The 16,107-nt window shown below is 40.2% G+C and overlaps 1 protein-coding gene across 15 annotated transcripts in view; it reads right to left on the reverse strand.

Moving 5' to 3' along the window:
* Positions 1 to 16,107, reverse strand: part of SLC4A7 (solute carrier family 4 member 7) — a 155,589-nt gene that overhangs the window by 7,032 nt on the left and 132,450 nt on the right. For 10 of the 15 annotated variants that reach the window (XM_034760816.1, XM_034760813.1, XM_034760823.1 and 7 more), the window contains 9 exons: positions 15,780 to 15,941; positions 14,136 to 14,249; positions 12,490 to 12,651; positions 11,898 to 12,149; positions 9,169 to 9,237; positions 8,431 to 8,604; positions 7,881 to 8,012; positions 6,036 to 6,136; positions 3,526 to 3,633 (listed from right to left, as the gene is read on the reverse strand). In XM_034760816.1, coding sequence (XP_034616707.1) covers positions 3,526 to 3,633; positions 6,036 to 6,136; positions 7,881 to 8,012; positions 8,431 to 8,604; positions 9,169 to 9,237; positions 11,898 to 12,149; positions 12,490 to 12,651; positions 14,136 to 14,249; positions 15,780 to 15,941 — 1,274 coding nt within the window. Of the gene's footprint in view, positions 1 to 3,525; positions 3,634 to 5,702; positions 5,755 to 6,035; positions 6,137 to 7,880; positions 8,013 to 8,430; positions 8,605 to 9,168; positions 9,238 to 11,897; positions 12,150 to 12,489; positions 12,652 to 14,135; positions 14,250 to 15,779; positions 15,942 to 16,107 lie in introns of those variants that run through there. The other 5 variants (XM_034760820.1, XM_034760824.1, XM_034760819.1 and 2 more) reach the window with 2 other exon arrangements.

Raw genomic sequence — 16,107 nt, forward strand, 5'->3', positions numbered from 1 at the left:
ATCTGACTCATTTATTGTTATGTATGGTACACAGAATTGGTCTTTAATCTTAGCTTCTTATTTGATTTGTTGTGCTATATTTTAAAGGGCTTTTTAAAATTCTTTATATGTTTTGCATGTAATAAGATATTAAATCATAAAAACTAATTTATTTTGATTTCCTGGTTATTCAGTATCTTCAGGCACTAACTTTATGTACATGTCTCCCCCAAGAGCAACAGCCACTCTACCTGATCACTAGTTGAATTACGATAAGAAAAACTATAGATGGCTGCCTGTGCCATTCTACAGTGACTGGATTTTCACACTAACACACACAGAACAGAGAGGATACAGCGAGAGGGGCGATATGGTCAAGGCAATGAACTAGGAAAAAGGATATTTGCAGCAGCATTCTGAATGGATGAGAGACTGGGCAAGAATGCATTTGTCAAAGCCAAAGAAAAGGATGTTGCAGTAACATGTACCATAAAAATTAATATATATATTTTTGAAATTTAAGTGTAACAACATCCCAAGGGATGCATGAAGAACTGTAACTATCAAAAGGAGAAACCCATAACATCAAGAACAGAACCATCAAACTCTAAGGTAAACAAGTGATGAGTGACAATTCCATGAGATCTTTGATGCAGAAGTACAGTAAGTATTTTTTCCTTCTTTAAAGACACCATCTGCACAAGATATTCATTCTTGGACATCAAGTGTTATCTCACAATAGAAAAACATTACAATGGACAGTACCAAAAAAAGGGCCAATGACACTTTTATAATTATTGCATAATGGAGCCATATAGCTTGGAAAATCAAAGAACAGAAACAAACTAATTTAAATGGAAACTGATTGGAGGGTCAGAGATGAAAGGAAGAAATCACTCATCCAAAAAGTAGAGCTGTTTGTCAAGCAAAAGGGGATAGAGAGTAAGACGGAGAATATATTATTGCCCTTCAATAAATCGATGGTACGCCCCCGTCTTGAATACTGCATACAGATGTGGTCTCCTCATCTCAAAAAAGATATACTGGCACTAGAAAAGGTTCAGAGAAGGGCAACTAAAATGATTAGGGGTTTGGAGAGGGTCCCATATGAGGAGAGATTAAAGAGACTAGGACTTTTCAGCTTGGAAAAGAGGAGACTAAGGGGGGATATGATAGAAGGATATAAAATTATGAGTGATGTGGAGAAAGTGGATAAGGAAAAGTTATTTACTTATTCCCATAATACAAGAACTAGGGGTCACCAAATGAAATTAATAGGCAGCAGGTTTAAAACAAATAAAAGGAAGTTCTTCTTCACACAGCACACAGTCAACTTGTGGAACTCCTTACCTGAGGAGGTTGTGAAGGCTAGGACTATAACAGTGTTTAAAAGAGAACTAGATAAATTTATGGAGGTTAAGTCCATTAATGGCTATTAGCCACAATGGGAAAGGAATGGTGTCCCTAGACTCTGTCAGAGGTGGAGATGGATGGCAGGAGAGAGATCACTTGATCATTACCTGTTAGGTTCACTCCGTCTGGGGCACCTGGCATTGACCACTATCGGTAGACAGGATACTGGGCTAGATGGACCTTTGGTCTGACCCAGTACGGCCATTCTTATGTTATGTTCTTATGTCTAAGATGGTGAAAGGGCAAACAGAATTGTTGCTGTGGGGCTGAATTAAATTGGAGAATTAGAGTTGTTTAGTTAAGAAGATGAGATAACTGAAGGAGGAGAGACTGAATGTGTAGTGGAAGAAGTCAGTCTCCTCACGGGATTTCTGCCAGGGACACTCTACAGCACGAAGTTTATCATCTGCTCTCCTCCTCTAATCCCTCCCCTTGCCCAGTGATCTCATCTCTTTCCTGATATCACTCACATTCACTCATCTCCTCCCTTACTCTTCTCCTTAACCTCTCACTCGCCTCTGGCTCTTTCCCCTCCATACAAGCATGCTTCAGTCCTTCCCATCTTTAAAAACCCACCTTTGGACCCCAACTTGCCTCTCCCACCACTTCCCCATCTCCCTTTCATCTCTAAATTCTGTTTGCAATTACTGTCTGGAGTTCCACTCTTCCAATTCCATTATAGACCCTCTCCCAATCCAGCTTCCACCTCCTGCGCTCCACTGAAACCATTCTGATCAAAGTCTCTAAAGACCTCCTTCTAGCCAAATGCCAGAATCAGTACTCATCTTCATCCTCCTTGACCTCGCAGCCACCTTTAAAAGTAGCCCATGCTCTTCTTGAAATCTTGTCCTCACCTGGCTTCTGAGGCTGTCCTCTCCTGGTTCTCCTCCTACCTCTCTAATCACTCCTCCAGAGGATTTCCTCATCCCCCATTTAACTTCCTGTGGGAGTTTCACAGGGCTCTATCCTTGGTCCCTTTTCTTCTCCCTCTACATCATATCTCTGGGTAATCTCATCCACAAACACATATTCAACTACCATCTGTAGGCTGATGACTCAGATCTGTCTCCTTCTACCCAAACTAAAATTGCAGCCTGTATGATGTCTTCTCAAGGATATCTAGCTGTCAGATCAAACTCAGCCAGCCAAGGAAGAACCTGCAATAGGATACTGGGAGGAATCATTCAGAATGTAAGTTTGTATTAGGCACTTGCTTCTAGGGATGAAAACAAACTCCATATGACAAAGAGGCTGTTGGCCATCATGAAGCGTGCAAGTCCAGTCACAGAGAATTCATGGCTGCATAGGGCCCTAACATTCCAGTATATCATTTCAATGGTTTTATCTCCATTGAAATAAACAAACTTTTTTTTCCTCAAACTTTAAAATTAGACACAAGTTTTGGTTATTGAAGACAGGGAGTAATTAAAAAAATCAGAAAGCAAAAAACAAGACCAGGTCCTAGGGCAGCACAAAGCGGTCAGAAAGCCAGTGGATTCATCCTCCAGAGGATCTCTCCACCCCTTCCATCTCCACAATGGGCAAATCCATAGGAAGTATACTGATGATGCAACAGCTCACCCATCAATTCCTCATTCTATCCTTTCTGAGTGCAGGAGATAGGGCCAAAGAAAAGGAACACCTATGAAGATAGGACTGCACGAACCATGCAGAGGCTGTTTTTACTTATGCTGGGGACTAGACACCAGCTTTAGGGTCTGATTTTCAGATGTACTGAGCACCTGCAGCTGCCAGGCCCTTCTGATACTCAGATCCTTTATGAACACATGCCAATAAAACTTGTATTAATCTAAATCCTTTTCAGATTAGCATACATATGTCAAGCAAACTGGAAACATCTTCTAATTATGAGACAATACTTTTTACATTTTAATTAAAAGGGTTCATAGCAGGTATGACACTAGTTACTGTATAACCTCTTGGTAAAGATCACCAAAAAAGGTTTTCAGAATCTCAAGTGTCCCTTGAAAGTAAGATGACAATATAAATTCTGCCATATATTTTCAAGGTATAGAAAATACATTTTTAAAACGAACTATTTTCACAGCCAACAGCTGCTAAACACAAACAAAACTGCAGTTAGAAAATGTGTAAGTGGGTAATTATAGCTACCTCAGGTTAGCTCTGGTTACTTTGGCATTCTCAGTACTCATGGCAAGAGCCTTCCATTGTGCAGTTTTGGCCATTTCATCTGATATGTTTACAATTGAGGGATCAATGCTGAAGAACAAACATACTTTTTGGTTAGTACTCAATACCTTGCAAAAGCATTAACTTTGTCACCCATACCGTTCACATCAGTAGTGCCTTCTGTTATCACTTACATAGCCACAAGTGACATTTTAAGTAAAAATCATCCTAACAAAGTTAAACAGAAATTTAGAACACCAAATCCTGGGTGGTTTCCCATGTTGTAGCAGCTTAGAACTGTTTGTATGTAACATAGTAACTTTTGAACATAGCATCCCATCAATTCCAAAATTTCAGGGAATGTTCTAGGCATCAATGGCCAGAACCCTACTGATTTGGGAGAAGAATCAGAAAACCAAAAGGGGGGCGGGGGGAGACATGGGACACATGGAGCCCCGGCATCTGATTAACTCACCCATAGCTTCATGCAGCTCTGCAATTATCTATAGATCAAACAACTGCACCATCATTAATGCCCTTCCAGCATAACAATCCCATATCTCATCTCCGCCCAGCCTCCCAATGGAGTTTGACATGATGACACCCTGACACTTATCTCCCAGACTAATGTGGGGGGGGGGAGGAATTGGGGGGAGAGAAGATATGGGGCACAAGGGTGAGCACACAGCCCCTGGCTTAGGGCAGAATGAGGGACCATGGTATGGGTAGGGAAGCACATAGCCCCTAGCATGGGGGAAGGAGAGGCAGACAGGGCCCCTGGCATTGGGAAAAGGGGTGCAGAACCCCTGGCATGGGGGGTGGGGGACCCTGGTAAGAGAAGAGGGGGGTATGGAGAGCACACAGAACCCCTGGCATGAGGGAGATTGGGAAGAGTTGCAGGGAGTCCTTGCAACAGAGGGGGATGGCAGTGTGGCACACAGAGAGGTTGTGGGGTGGAATGCAGAAATGCAAAGAACCCCTGCTATATACAATGAGTTTGGCCTACAGTAGCTCTGAAGTGTGTGACCCCCCTCCCACTGTAATATGAATTAGATACTTAATTTTCTCAAATATCTTTTCCTTTAATCTTTCAAAAATCCATGGTGGGTTGTTTAGGAATTAAGAGAAGTTTACTTTTTTATTTTTTATTTTTTAAATAAAGGCAGACATCTTTCAGAGATCAGAATTGTTCTGACCTGTCCCCAGGAAATAATCAGGGAAGAAAGAATAAGGCACTATTATTCTGAATTTGATAAAAGAACTGAGGTTGATGTGGACCTATATCATGAAGTATGAAGACCTATACTGTCAACTTTTTCTGCTGATCCAGCATTTGAAATCAGGTGATATTTGCTAGATTGCCGATAAGCTAGATGTTGCAGAAATCTACTTTTTACCTCCCACTCCACCCCATCCTACCCCACCCCCAGACAAGTATTTATACAGACAGCACATAGTGTGTCAGTCAAGTCATTTTTGCCACTTTTCCCCCTATTCAATCCCCCCCACAAATGCAGTCCCTTTACAGGAATGATTAGACACATTGCCTGATTCTCCACTAGCATGCACCTTATGGATCTAGTATAAGAGGGGTAGCCGTGTTAGTCTGAATCTGTAAAAAGCAACAAAGGGTCCTGTGGCACCTTTGAGACTAACAGAAGTATTGGGAGCATAAGCTTTCGTGGGTAAGCTTATGCTCCCAATACTTCTGTTAGTCTCAAAGGACCCTCTGTTGCTTCTTATGGATCTATTCATACTGATGCAAAGTAGGCTTGAAACACGATCTTATCAGGACAGTAGTATTTCAAACCCATTTTCTTCAGATATGACTCCACAACATGTAAGACTGTGGAGAATAAGGCTCATTCTTAGCAAGGGAAAAACTGAGATAATTTATCCAAATAGTGAGCACGTTATTTTTAATTGCTCTGGTTCCAGTTTAATAATCAGAAAACTATTTGATATATGCACACTTATTAAAAAGGTGTAAAAATTATGATCTGTAAAAGACAGTTTTAGACCTCAACTTTATAAATCAAAGCAGTTGGTAAATATATGGCTCAACTAATGCCATTAATTAACTATATGTAAATGACACCTAACATTTCATATCATTAGCCATGCATAGTAACACACAAATTCTATAGACAAGAACTGACCAAAACAGCTTCTTCACCCTGTGAACAGCTGGTCGAAACTGAGTCATCTGATCTGTTCAAGATGGTTATGTAAATGAATTATTAAAATGCAATTTAAAAAAAAAAAGAGCGGAGACATCCCCTATATCATAAAAGGCAAGATTTGCTTCAATTCTTTCCTATTCCCCAACCCTTCCCCAGCTACCTAGCTGAGTCACAAGCTTAAATGTAAATTTGTTCACTCAAATATGTCAATTACGTTTATTTAATTAAAGCAAAAAATATAAATACTGCATGCAATACAAAGCTATTTAAAAAACCCAAATTTCAAAAAAGCAGCAAGTTGGATCATACCTGTATTTTAGGGCTTTTACAGGAATCTGTAAGACATTTCCTCCTTCGTATGGAAGATGTACAGTTTCACTGTCCACTGTTTGAAGCATTCGCTCTGCTTCCTGCAGATCACATGCATGACATAAAATTACTCAAGAAGCAGAAATAGCAATTAGCCCAAGCCAAGGAGATTGAGTATTACACATTTTGATCAATTCAGTAGGAAAAATTACCCATTTACCTTTGAATATTGTGATGGCAGGGGGAACTTCCCTTTTCTCTCCCTCCCCTCGGCTAAATAACGTTTAAGGTAAATAAGAACCTCTAACAATATATTTGAAAGGTTTGTTAGGGAACTGGCGATGAGAGGGTTAGTTTAGCTGAAATTTTAATGGGGAAAATTATACAGGCAAAATTATTGGTAAATAAGTATCTCTTGTTCAGTTTTAACTACAGCCCGGTCACATACAGTGGGTGAAATCCTAGCCCAATGGAGTTCAGTCATTAACTTCATTGGGGCCAGGGTGTCACCTTCTGTGTCTAGAGAAAGATGAAAATACCAACTCAACCAGTATATCATGGTAGACCAGGGGTCGGCAACCTGCGGCACGCGAGCTGATTTTTACTGGCATGCTACTGCCAGCCGGGGTCCCGGCCCCCGGGCCCGCTCAGCCCCCTGCCTGCCTGGGTGAACGGAATCCTACGCCGGCAGCGGGCTGAGTGGGGCCTATGGCCATAACCCTGGCTCGCAGGAACCCGCAGCCAGAACTCCAGACCGTCAGCTGGCTGAGCCGCTCAGCCCGCCGCCGCTTGCCAGCCGGGGTCCAAGCTGCCAGGCCCGCTCAGCCCGCTGCTGGCCTCGGTGAACAGAACCTCAGCCGGCAGCAGGCTGAGTGGGGCTGGGACCCCGGCTGGCAGGAGCCGGCGGGCAGAACCCCAGACCAGTGGCGGTCTGAACCGCTCAGCCCGCTGCCGGTCTGGGGTTCCGGCTGCCGGTCCCGGGTTCTGGCCGCTGGCCCCTTGCCAGCCGGGGTCTTGGCCCTGTTCAGCCCGCTGCTGGCCTGGATGAACAGAACTCCGGGGCTGGCAGCGAGCTGAGCGGGGCCAGCAGAGGCCGGCAGACAGAACCCCAAACTGGCAGCGGTCTGAGCGGCTCAGCACGCTGATGGTCTGGGGTTCAGTCTGCCGCCTGCACTGCCGGTCTGGGGTCCTGGCTGTCGGCCCCGCTCAGCCCTCTGCCTGCCTGGGTGAACAGAATCCAAGGCCAGCAGCAGGCTGAGCGGGGCCGACAGCCAGGACCCTGGCTGGAAGGAGCCCGCGGCCGGAACTCCAGACTGTCAGTTGCCTGAGCCGCTCAGCCCGCTGTTGGTCTGGGGTTCCTGCCGCCGGCCCCTTGCCAGCTGGAGTCCAGGCTGCCGGCCCCGCTCAGCCCGCTGCCAGTCTGGGGTTCTGTCGGGGGCCCCTGTAAATGTAAAATTTATTACTGGCACGCGAAATTACTGAAGACTTGGCTTGCCATTTCTCAAAGGTTGCCGACCCCTGTGGTAGACATTGCTTCTGATGCTAAATTTGAAAAATCCACTGAACCAAAATTAGGTATCAAATCCCATACCATCAGTATTTTTATAACTATCCTATTCATTCCTTGAATCCTAACAACAGATATTCTGGCAGTAACTCCTAAGGTAGAGAATTCCAAATCTTGATTACTTTATGTGTATTTAATGTAAACTACTTTTTATTTTTTTATTTTTAAATCTTTCCAATTAAATTGCTAACTTCTAAATACTAGGGTATTTGCTTAGGTTTTCCATAGAAGTTTCCTCTAGCAATTTTCAACTCACTTTTGGCCTTCTGTACACTTACCTCTTTTGCCTTTTTCTTTTTATCATCTTCTTTCTTCTTCTTACTTTCGGGCATAAGGTCATCCAGCCAACTAAGCTCTCGTTTGGTGAAACATAAATCCATGAGCTTACGAATGAACACCAATGCTAGAACCTTTCAGAAAATAAGAATTGAATCCTTTAGAATATATTTATATGAATGTTAGAAAAATAAAAATATGTATACACTAATATGTTATCAGCTTCTTAAACCAAGGACAGAATATTTTTTCTACTCATACAAAGGTTATCATATCATAACTTTAAAAAAATAGATCTGACTCACTACTAAAAGAACAGATGGACCATTGAGATAACTACCACAAACCATAATTTTTTACAAAGTCTACAGCTTTTCAATTAAATCTAATGCTTATTTTAAACAAAAGAAAGAAATCGTAATTGGCTTCCAAAAAGGAGGATTTTTACTAGAACCTTTTTTTAGTCAGAAAATAAACCCTGAAGAGATGTATTAATCCACAGACCCTTTTGGAAAATGAATAAATTCCCAAAGATGCTAGGAAAGAACTTACCATCATAGGGAAAACAACAGCAGCTGCAGAGGCTTTAATCACCCACAAAAGAACTAGACAGGTGAGCTGAACAACTGTGAAGACGTGGACCTTCCAGAGTGGCACATAACGCAGGTAGATCAAATCGGGTTGATGTTTTGCAGGCATTCCAAACAATTTTATACGGTCAAAAAACTATATTGAGAAGGAAGTCATCCTCAGTTAATAATTTTATCCACGTAGAAATGGACAGGATAATTAAAGACACTGGGAATATTGAAAACAAGATTCCTTCATTTTACAGCCTATACATGAAATGCATTAATGTAGTGTATATTTGATTTAAGTCACTACTTGTTTAGGATTTTAGAAAATGGGTGTCAATATTTAAGGATTTCATATTGTTCATCAAGTGCCCAGTGAAAGAACACATGCTAGAATTTAAGTGTCCCAGAAATAAGAGCAATTATCCAGACATAATGCTCAGTACATTTCTACATCCTAATCTGACAACACATTGTACCTTTACTTACACTTCAATAAAATGACATTTTAAAGTTTCCTTTTCATTTGATGCAAAGCAACTGATTTCAGATCATGTTTGCAATTTTACTATGAGCACCTGGTATGTTTTCTACTCATAGAGAGGATATTCCAGGCAAAGACAACTTACATTTAGTGGGTTTTTTTAGTAGCCTTATCAAGTAGAAAATGTTTTCTAAAAAAGTGATCAGATTGTTTAATAAAAATAGAACTTGCCTGGATGCCCCTTAGTGAAGATGCTCCCATGTAAAGAAAGACACCATACAAAACTGGCATAGGAATAAACTAGAGGGGGGAAAACAAAGTTAAAAGTTTGCATTTATAGAATTACATAGTAAAATAGGCAGTCTGGGTTAATGGAAGGTACTTAAGGGAAGGGATCTAATTTTTTCTTTCTTTAAGTGCTAGGTTGACATAAATAGAGTCTAAAGTCCTTTATTTATCCAGAGAATAAATACAGAACATAGCAGCAACAAGGAAGAGGGCAGGTTTGCCACCGTGCTTCAACCACGTTCTAAAGGGACTGCCTCTAGGATTAAGAAAGTTTGCATGTCCAGTCAATCCTTGGCCTGTCTGACACTGTAACCTGAGTGCCAGTTAGTACCAGATAAGTTGGTTTATGTAATACAGACAGCCATCTGCTAAGAAATGGATTGAGGTCACCAGTTTATTTCACATAATATACTATCATATGATATTTACTTTTGGGTCACTAATCCAGCTAACACAAGTGAAATGAAAGGTCTCTAAAAATCTCCGGAACTATCCATTTCCTCAAATTATGCAACGCCAAATTTTTCTCTGATAAAGGATTGCTTTAAAGCTTACAAAAGTCAATGGGAATCTTTCCATTGACTTAACTGGCCTCGGATCAGGCCTTTATATTCCATATATTCCAATGAAGAGTATTTCATAGGATATAGGTCAAGGTTGACTTTGCCTTCCAGTTGACTATACTGAAAACTTCTAAATGCTTTGAAGACTACCAGGATATAGATGTGCACCTTAAAAGGTGAACTGCTGCAACTAATCTTGAACACAGGCCTTTAATGAAACTTTCCAGACAGCACAGAATCATGAATGGTACCCAAGCCATGTTCATTATATATGGTGGGGTGGCTCACAGTGAGGACATTTGCTATTAAATAGACATACTAAGGCCTGGTCCACACTAACCCCCCACTTCGAACTAAGATATGCAACTTCAGCTACGTTAATAACGTAGCTGAAGTCGAAGTACCTTAGTTCAAACTTACCGCGGGTCCAGAGGCGGCAGGCAGGCTCCCCCGTCGACTCCGCGTACTCCTCTCGCGGAGCAGGAGTACCGGCGTCGACGGCGAGCACTTCCGGGATCGATTTATCGTGTCTAGACAAGACGCGATAAATCGATCCCAGAAGATCGATTGCTTACCGCCGGACCCTGAGGTAAGTATAGACGTACCCTAAGAAATTTCATTGGGGTTGAACTACTACTACATTTAATCAGGTATGAAGAAATAAATACGTGCTTTTCATCAATACATTGAACAACAGCACAATAACCTACAGCCAAGGGTAAGGGAGAGAGGGGGTAATTGGAAGCAAAAGGGAAAGGCAATAGCCATTTAAATTAAAAAGAAAATTAGATGGAGTATTGCACAAGGAGTAGACCTGCAATACACCTGCTTTTGGCTCCATGGAAACTGAACAATTGAGTTTCATAAAAATCAGGCATTAATTGTTTAGGATTTGTGAAATGTGAAAGGAACAATATAGGTCAGATACCAATCTTCTGCATCTTTACTTCTCTACAATACTCTGTTAAGAGTATTAGAGGATCAGTTTTTGAATGTTTCCATTGATAGTGCCTTAGTGACCTCTTGGTGGCTTTTCCATTGTTAGATTGCTCGGTTTGGATATTTTCATATAATCTAATCAAAACTTGTTCTTTAAGACCATTATTTATTGTAACACACATGGTCAACTTCTAATACTTTAAAGCCATATGAATAGGGTTGGCCAAAAAACAAGAATTCTGTTTCATGAAAAATGTTGAGGTTTTGACATGTTCAAAAAATTTTGTGGAAAAAAAACAGAAAGACACCCCGACACACACCAGTAGTTAGGGAACTCACCTGTAATGTGGGAGACTCAGGTTCAAGTCGCTGCTCTGCCTGATTCAGGGTCTCCCATATTCCAAGCAAGTTTCCTATACACCAGGCTATTACCTATTCTGTGGGGAAGTCTCTTTCTCGCTGATAGATTTCAGTGAAAAGTTTTGGTTTAATTGAAAAATTCCTGGCCATCTCTATCACTGTATGCAGTGAAAGAATAATTTAGAGACAATGCAGATGTAAACTGAGACCCTAATATGACCTGCAGAACTTTTGTGATGTATGGAGATGATAGTAGAGAAAGGATTGCGCTTGATGCTCCAATACCAAAGTGAGTTTGCAAGACTGGTAGATAGACAAAACACAATATTGTGTGAATAGTGAGAACACAGACTATGTAAATAACTGAGACAAACATGAAATCCCACAATGCCATTTTTATAGAATCATTTTCCTGAGAAGTGTACTTTCAATCTTTCTCCCATTTTATATTATTGCCACTCAAGCAGGTGAACAGAGCTATCGTATCTTTCCCCTTCCTTCACTCCCTTAGCTGCATTAGGGGCACAGACTAGCCAGAAGTTAACCTAAGTCTGGAAAACTGAAAAATAACTAGTCAGAAAAGAGTCTTAAGTAATCAAGCATTTGAGATAGGGGTCAGATGTCTTTTACTCTCATCTGCTCCATCATTTCTATTAAACTATTTCAAACATCTGTTTACATAAAGACAACTCTAAAATGAAAGTGGATTTCTTTTAAGTAGTATATCAAACTTGCTTACATTATCAAATAGTAAGTAATGATATTAAAATATAAAGCATGCTATGTTTTGGAACAACCATTATCTCTTACCTTCAAAACAGAGGTCATAAACACAGAAAGGCCCATCAGAACAAATATCATTAACCCCGTCACTCGCTGCTCCCGGATTCCCAAGAACTTAGGTTGCTCTCCTGGGGCAGAGCATTCAGATTCTACTTTTAGGCTATTGACGTGACTTATAGACAGGACAGTTGCAGCCACAAACCAAGGCAAGCCCATTATGGAACATATCCCCAGCATAACACCAACCATGAGCAGATCAAGATGATAGCCACAGCCTTTCTGTAAAGTCAAGTAAAGAAATGAGTTCCCTGCAAAAATGAAGATTTGCAGCACATAAAAGATTTATACACACATAGTTCTGCACTAAATGTGTAAAAACAATTCTCTAGATAGATTTCTAGAGTGCCACCACTCTAGCATCCATGTGTTTTGTTACTAGATATGAATAGGTCATTTAAGTAGCTGCAATTTAGTTTTATGTTTCAAAGCCTACACTATTTACTGTTATGTAGCCTATTTAGAGAACACTGAACAAGTTTATCTTGCAATAAATTGACTTATGTGCTCACAAATGAGTTCAGAATATATTTGAAAAAAATGGAGAAAAGCTAACTATTACCTTCAACTTATGCTCCTTTCTGTTTATGATTACTGCTGTGATTTGCTGGTCCATGAAAATGAGAATGGTACACAGTAATGCAGGAAAAGCAGCTACCAGTAGTGTCCACCAAGGATTACCTCCAAGAGGATCTATGAGCCATCCCCTGTCTTTTTGAGTGGGCTGGAAAACAAATCCAAATTATAGGAATGAAAGTCAATACCTGTAAATACCTGCTATAATAAGTAAGTCAAACTCAGTTTAGATTAAAGACTTTTAAAAGGCATTTAAAAAAAATCATATTCAAGTTTTTAAATTAATGAAAATGGCTTGGACTGAAGGTAGGTTATGTTATGTTTGTTCTCATGCTGTCACTTGGACAACAGAGGCCACCAAATGCATTATGTGCCTCCATCATGTTCTGTCTTGAGCCTAGGTGTTACAGGATAGGATGCACGTGAGGGACAGGCGTCTGTTGATGCCAACCAGCCATGTTTTAGGTCTTCTGGGGACCTTTTTGATCCTGCTTTATTGATGGAAAGTCTAAGATTTTTCCCATAGGGAAGCTGGTATGCTTCAGAGCACATGACCATACCACTTTAGAGTGTTGGGCGACACTTTGAGGTAGTGGGACACATTTAGTTAGAAAAATCGATCTCTTCATTCGACTTGAATTCGTCCATTTGATAGTTTCAATCTTTTGGACATGCTTCATCTGAATGATATCAAACTTATTTTCAATCTTGACACTGAGAGGTCCTGTTTCAATCCCATAGGTCAAAATTCTGGCCACCAAAGCATTATAAATCCTCAGTTTGTCTCTCTACTTATCAGCATATTGAGTTTATGAAGGATATCCTTGACGAGGTGCCCCTTTACTGACTATGCTTTCGCAGTTTGAGCTTCAAGTTGTTTCTTGATGTCTCCAGTTATCAACAACAGAGCAGACCTAGGTGAAATCATCATCAATCTCTATTGGGGTGATCACCCACTAAGATGCTAAAGCCTGCAGGAAGATCAAAACTGCCAATTGTAAGAAGTTTGGTTTTACCCCAATTAATTTTCAGACCAACTTTTGCTGCTGAGCTTTCATGGATTTAGGTGCCACAAGTAGCTCATCCATTGATTTGATAACTAGTGCTACATCCTCAGCAAAACTGGTGTAGGTGAGGATCTTACCCAGGCTTATGCCTAAAATGCATTTAGTTAGTGGACTGAAGGAGTGGTGCAATTAGCTGCTAGGTGTGCATTAGTATAGCATTAAGTCATGAGGGTGTGGCTTATGTGTAAAAAATGTAGCATGACAAAACAAACAATCCTTTCCATTTTCCTTGGCTTCCACACGACTTTCCTGAAAAAGGGTTCATGTTACCCTGTGAGATAGAACACCACACAGTAACAAGGATCTCCAGTAACTTCCTTTATCAGATGAGAATTAGACCCAGAGCAGAAAATGCAGAGAAATTAAAAATGCATATCAATCCAGGAAAAAAAATTAGCATGGAAAAAAACAGACATATTACAGTGTATTTCTTTCCAAACACAAAAAAAAGTTAATTTCTTTCTCCACATTTAACAGCAATTTTTTCATTTTTCCACTGTTCAACTATCCATGAAATTGCAGATCATTTAAACCTTTTTAAATGGACAAGATTTTTGTTTCTTACTTCAAATTTCTCAGGAACATGTAGTTTAGCAGAAGGAACACCAACAAGCCAGTCAATCAGAACCATGATCACTATGGTCAGAAATACAGCAAAGTCACTGATCGTAGAGCGCACCTAGAAGGAAAAAAAATATCTTAAAATACAAGCTATTTTCACTGCTATATTTAATGCCTGTGAAAATGGATAATTTTTGCAACTCTAAATTAGTTCAATTTTTTAAATGATCAAACAGATCAGATTTGGCCCAAAATTCCCATCACTGGCACTCCATCTATCTTCTCTCATAATTTATCTGTAAATTAAAGTGACCTGTGACCATAACCCTATTGTCTTATTGCCCACCCTATTAATGGAGGATAAAATATTATCTTAAATCCTAGCCTCAAAGAAATGATCTGTTGGAAGAAACAAATTCCTTTAAAGGCCTTTGGAAGTGATTGGGTTCCATTAGCCTTAAAAGAAGGACCAGACCATCAAAACAGATCCCTCAGCCCAACAAGATGCATGTGCCTCCACCTCAAAATATAAAATATAATGGCCATTCCATAGCAAGAGTCTAATTTCTTGCTTAATTTCCAATCCCATCCTAAACACTACATACCTAGTATAGCTGCATTCCACATGTGATAAGGTCTGATTTCACTATGAAACAATAGCCATGATGCTTTTCTGCAAGATACCTGCACAAATAGTGATGACTTTTTCAGCTTGCAAAACATTGTAGAGGCTGCCCCACAGGATGCCTCCCCATATAATAGAGCAGTAGTACCAGCTAGCCAACAGTGCTATTGGCTAATCTCAGGGATCTCCTCTCACTTGGGAGTTGGCTGGCTGCTCAACCCTTACTTCTTAGTCTTGTTTCTGCATTGTCACTCTTATTTCCAAGAACACACTTTAGAATTTACAGTTTTACTGAAATCTGCATGTGTATACTTCAGCTAATTTGGGTTATACTACAGGATAGTTTCAAGCTGTGGAAGATGGACTGGTAAAAGTTAATGTGTATGATACATGGGTATGGGTTTAAATTTCACAAGCATCTTCCACACTTTCTTTTGGTTAAATGGAATTACCTTCTGGCACTTGATCGAAGCATCAAGGATTAGATCAGCCCCCTAACAGAGGTTGAGTGAAGGGATGTTGCTCCCAACACTCGTGTGTTTGGGAATGTACTTTTCCCCACAGGTTAGGTATCAACCCATCATTCTGTGCCAATGGATCTGACAAACCATGTGGATGTCTTATCCCTTTATGAGATCCGACTATATCCCAATGTGGATTTGGGGGCCTGCTAAGGTCTGTGAATGTTTAGGTTACTCACCGCTATGAATACAGTAAAGAATTTAAGAAAATGGCCGTTCAGTTATCATAATTTCAATAACTTTTAACCATTTCCAGCACCTTCTGTCTCAGTGTCTATATTTTTACTTTTAACTCCTAAATTTACAGCATTATCAGCCAATTATCAATCACTTATTTCTGTTCTCACCTGGAGAATGATCTCAGCAAACTAATATGCTAGTTACAATGTTCTGAAACTTTGGAAACACAGTAAGTAAAAGCAAAACTGTAGTGAATTACATCATTGTATGCAAGAAGGAAAGACTGTCATTTCAAAGCAAAATGGTAGCGAACCCTAATTACCTTAGTAGGGAAATAACGTTTGGTCTTAAACTGCTTGAGAAAAGAGGAGAGGAAAAATGTTGTAAAGAATAATATCACGGACCAAAACAGAACATCTGGAATATATGGACCATCATGACCACAAGCTGATCCAAGAAAAACACCATGAAACTTTTTGCATTCCTACAAACAAAACAAAACAAAACAAAAACAAACAAAAAAACAAGTTACACTCTTTAAAATAAAGGTCATTCAAAGGAGCACTGTAACTTGTGGTCTCCCCCTTAAATTCACCAAAACAAAAAATTTGCACTCAAAAAGGCAATCCCAAGTTGAAATTTCAAATAAC

This window comes from Trachemys scripta, chromosome 2, assembly GCF_013100865.1.
Source record: "Trachemys scripta elegans isolate TJP31775 chromosome 2, CAS_Tse_1.0, whole genome shotgun sequence".
In the NCBI taxonomy this organism is placed as follows: Eukaryota; Metazoa; Chordata; order Testudines; family Emydidae; genus Trachemys; species Trachemys scripta.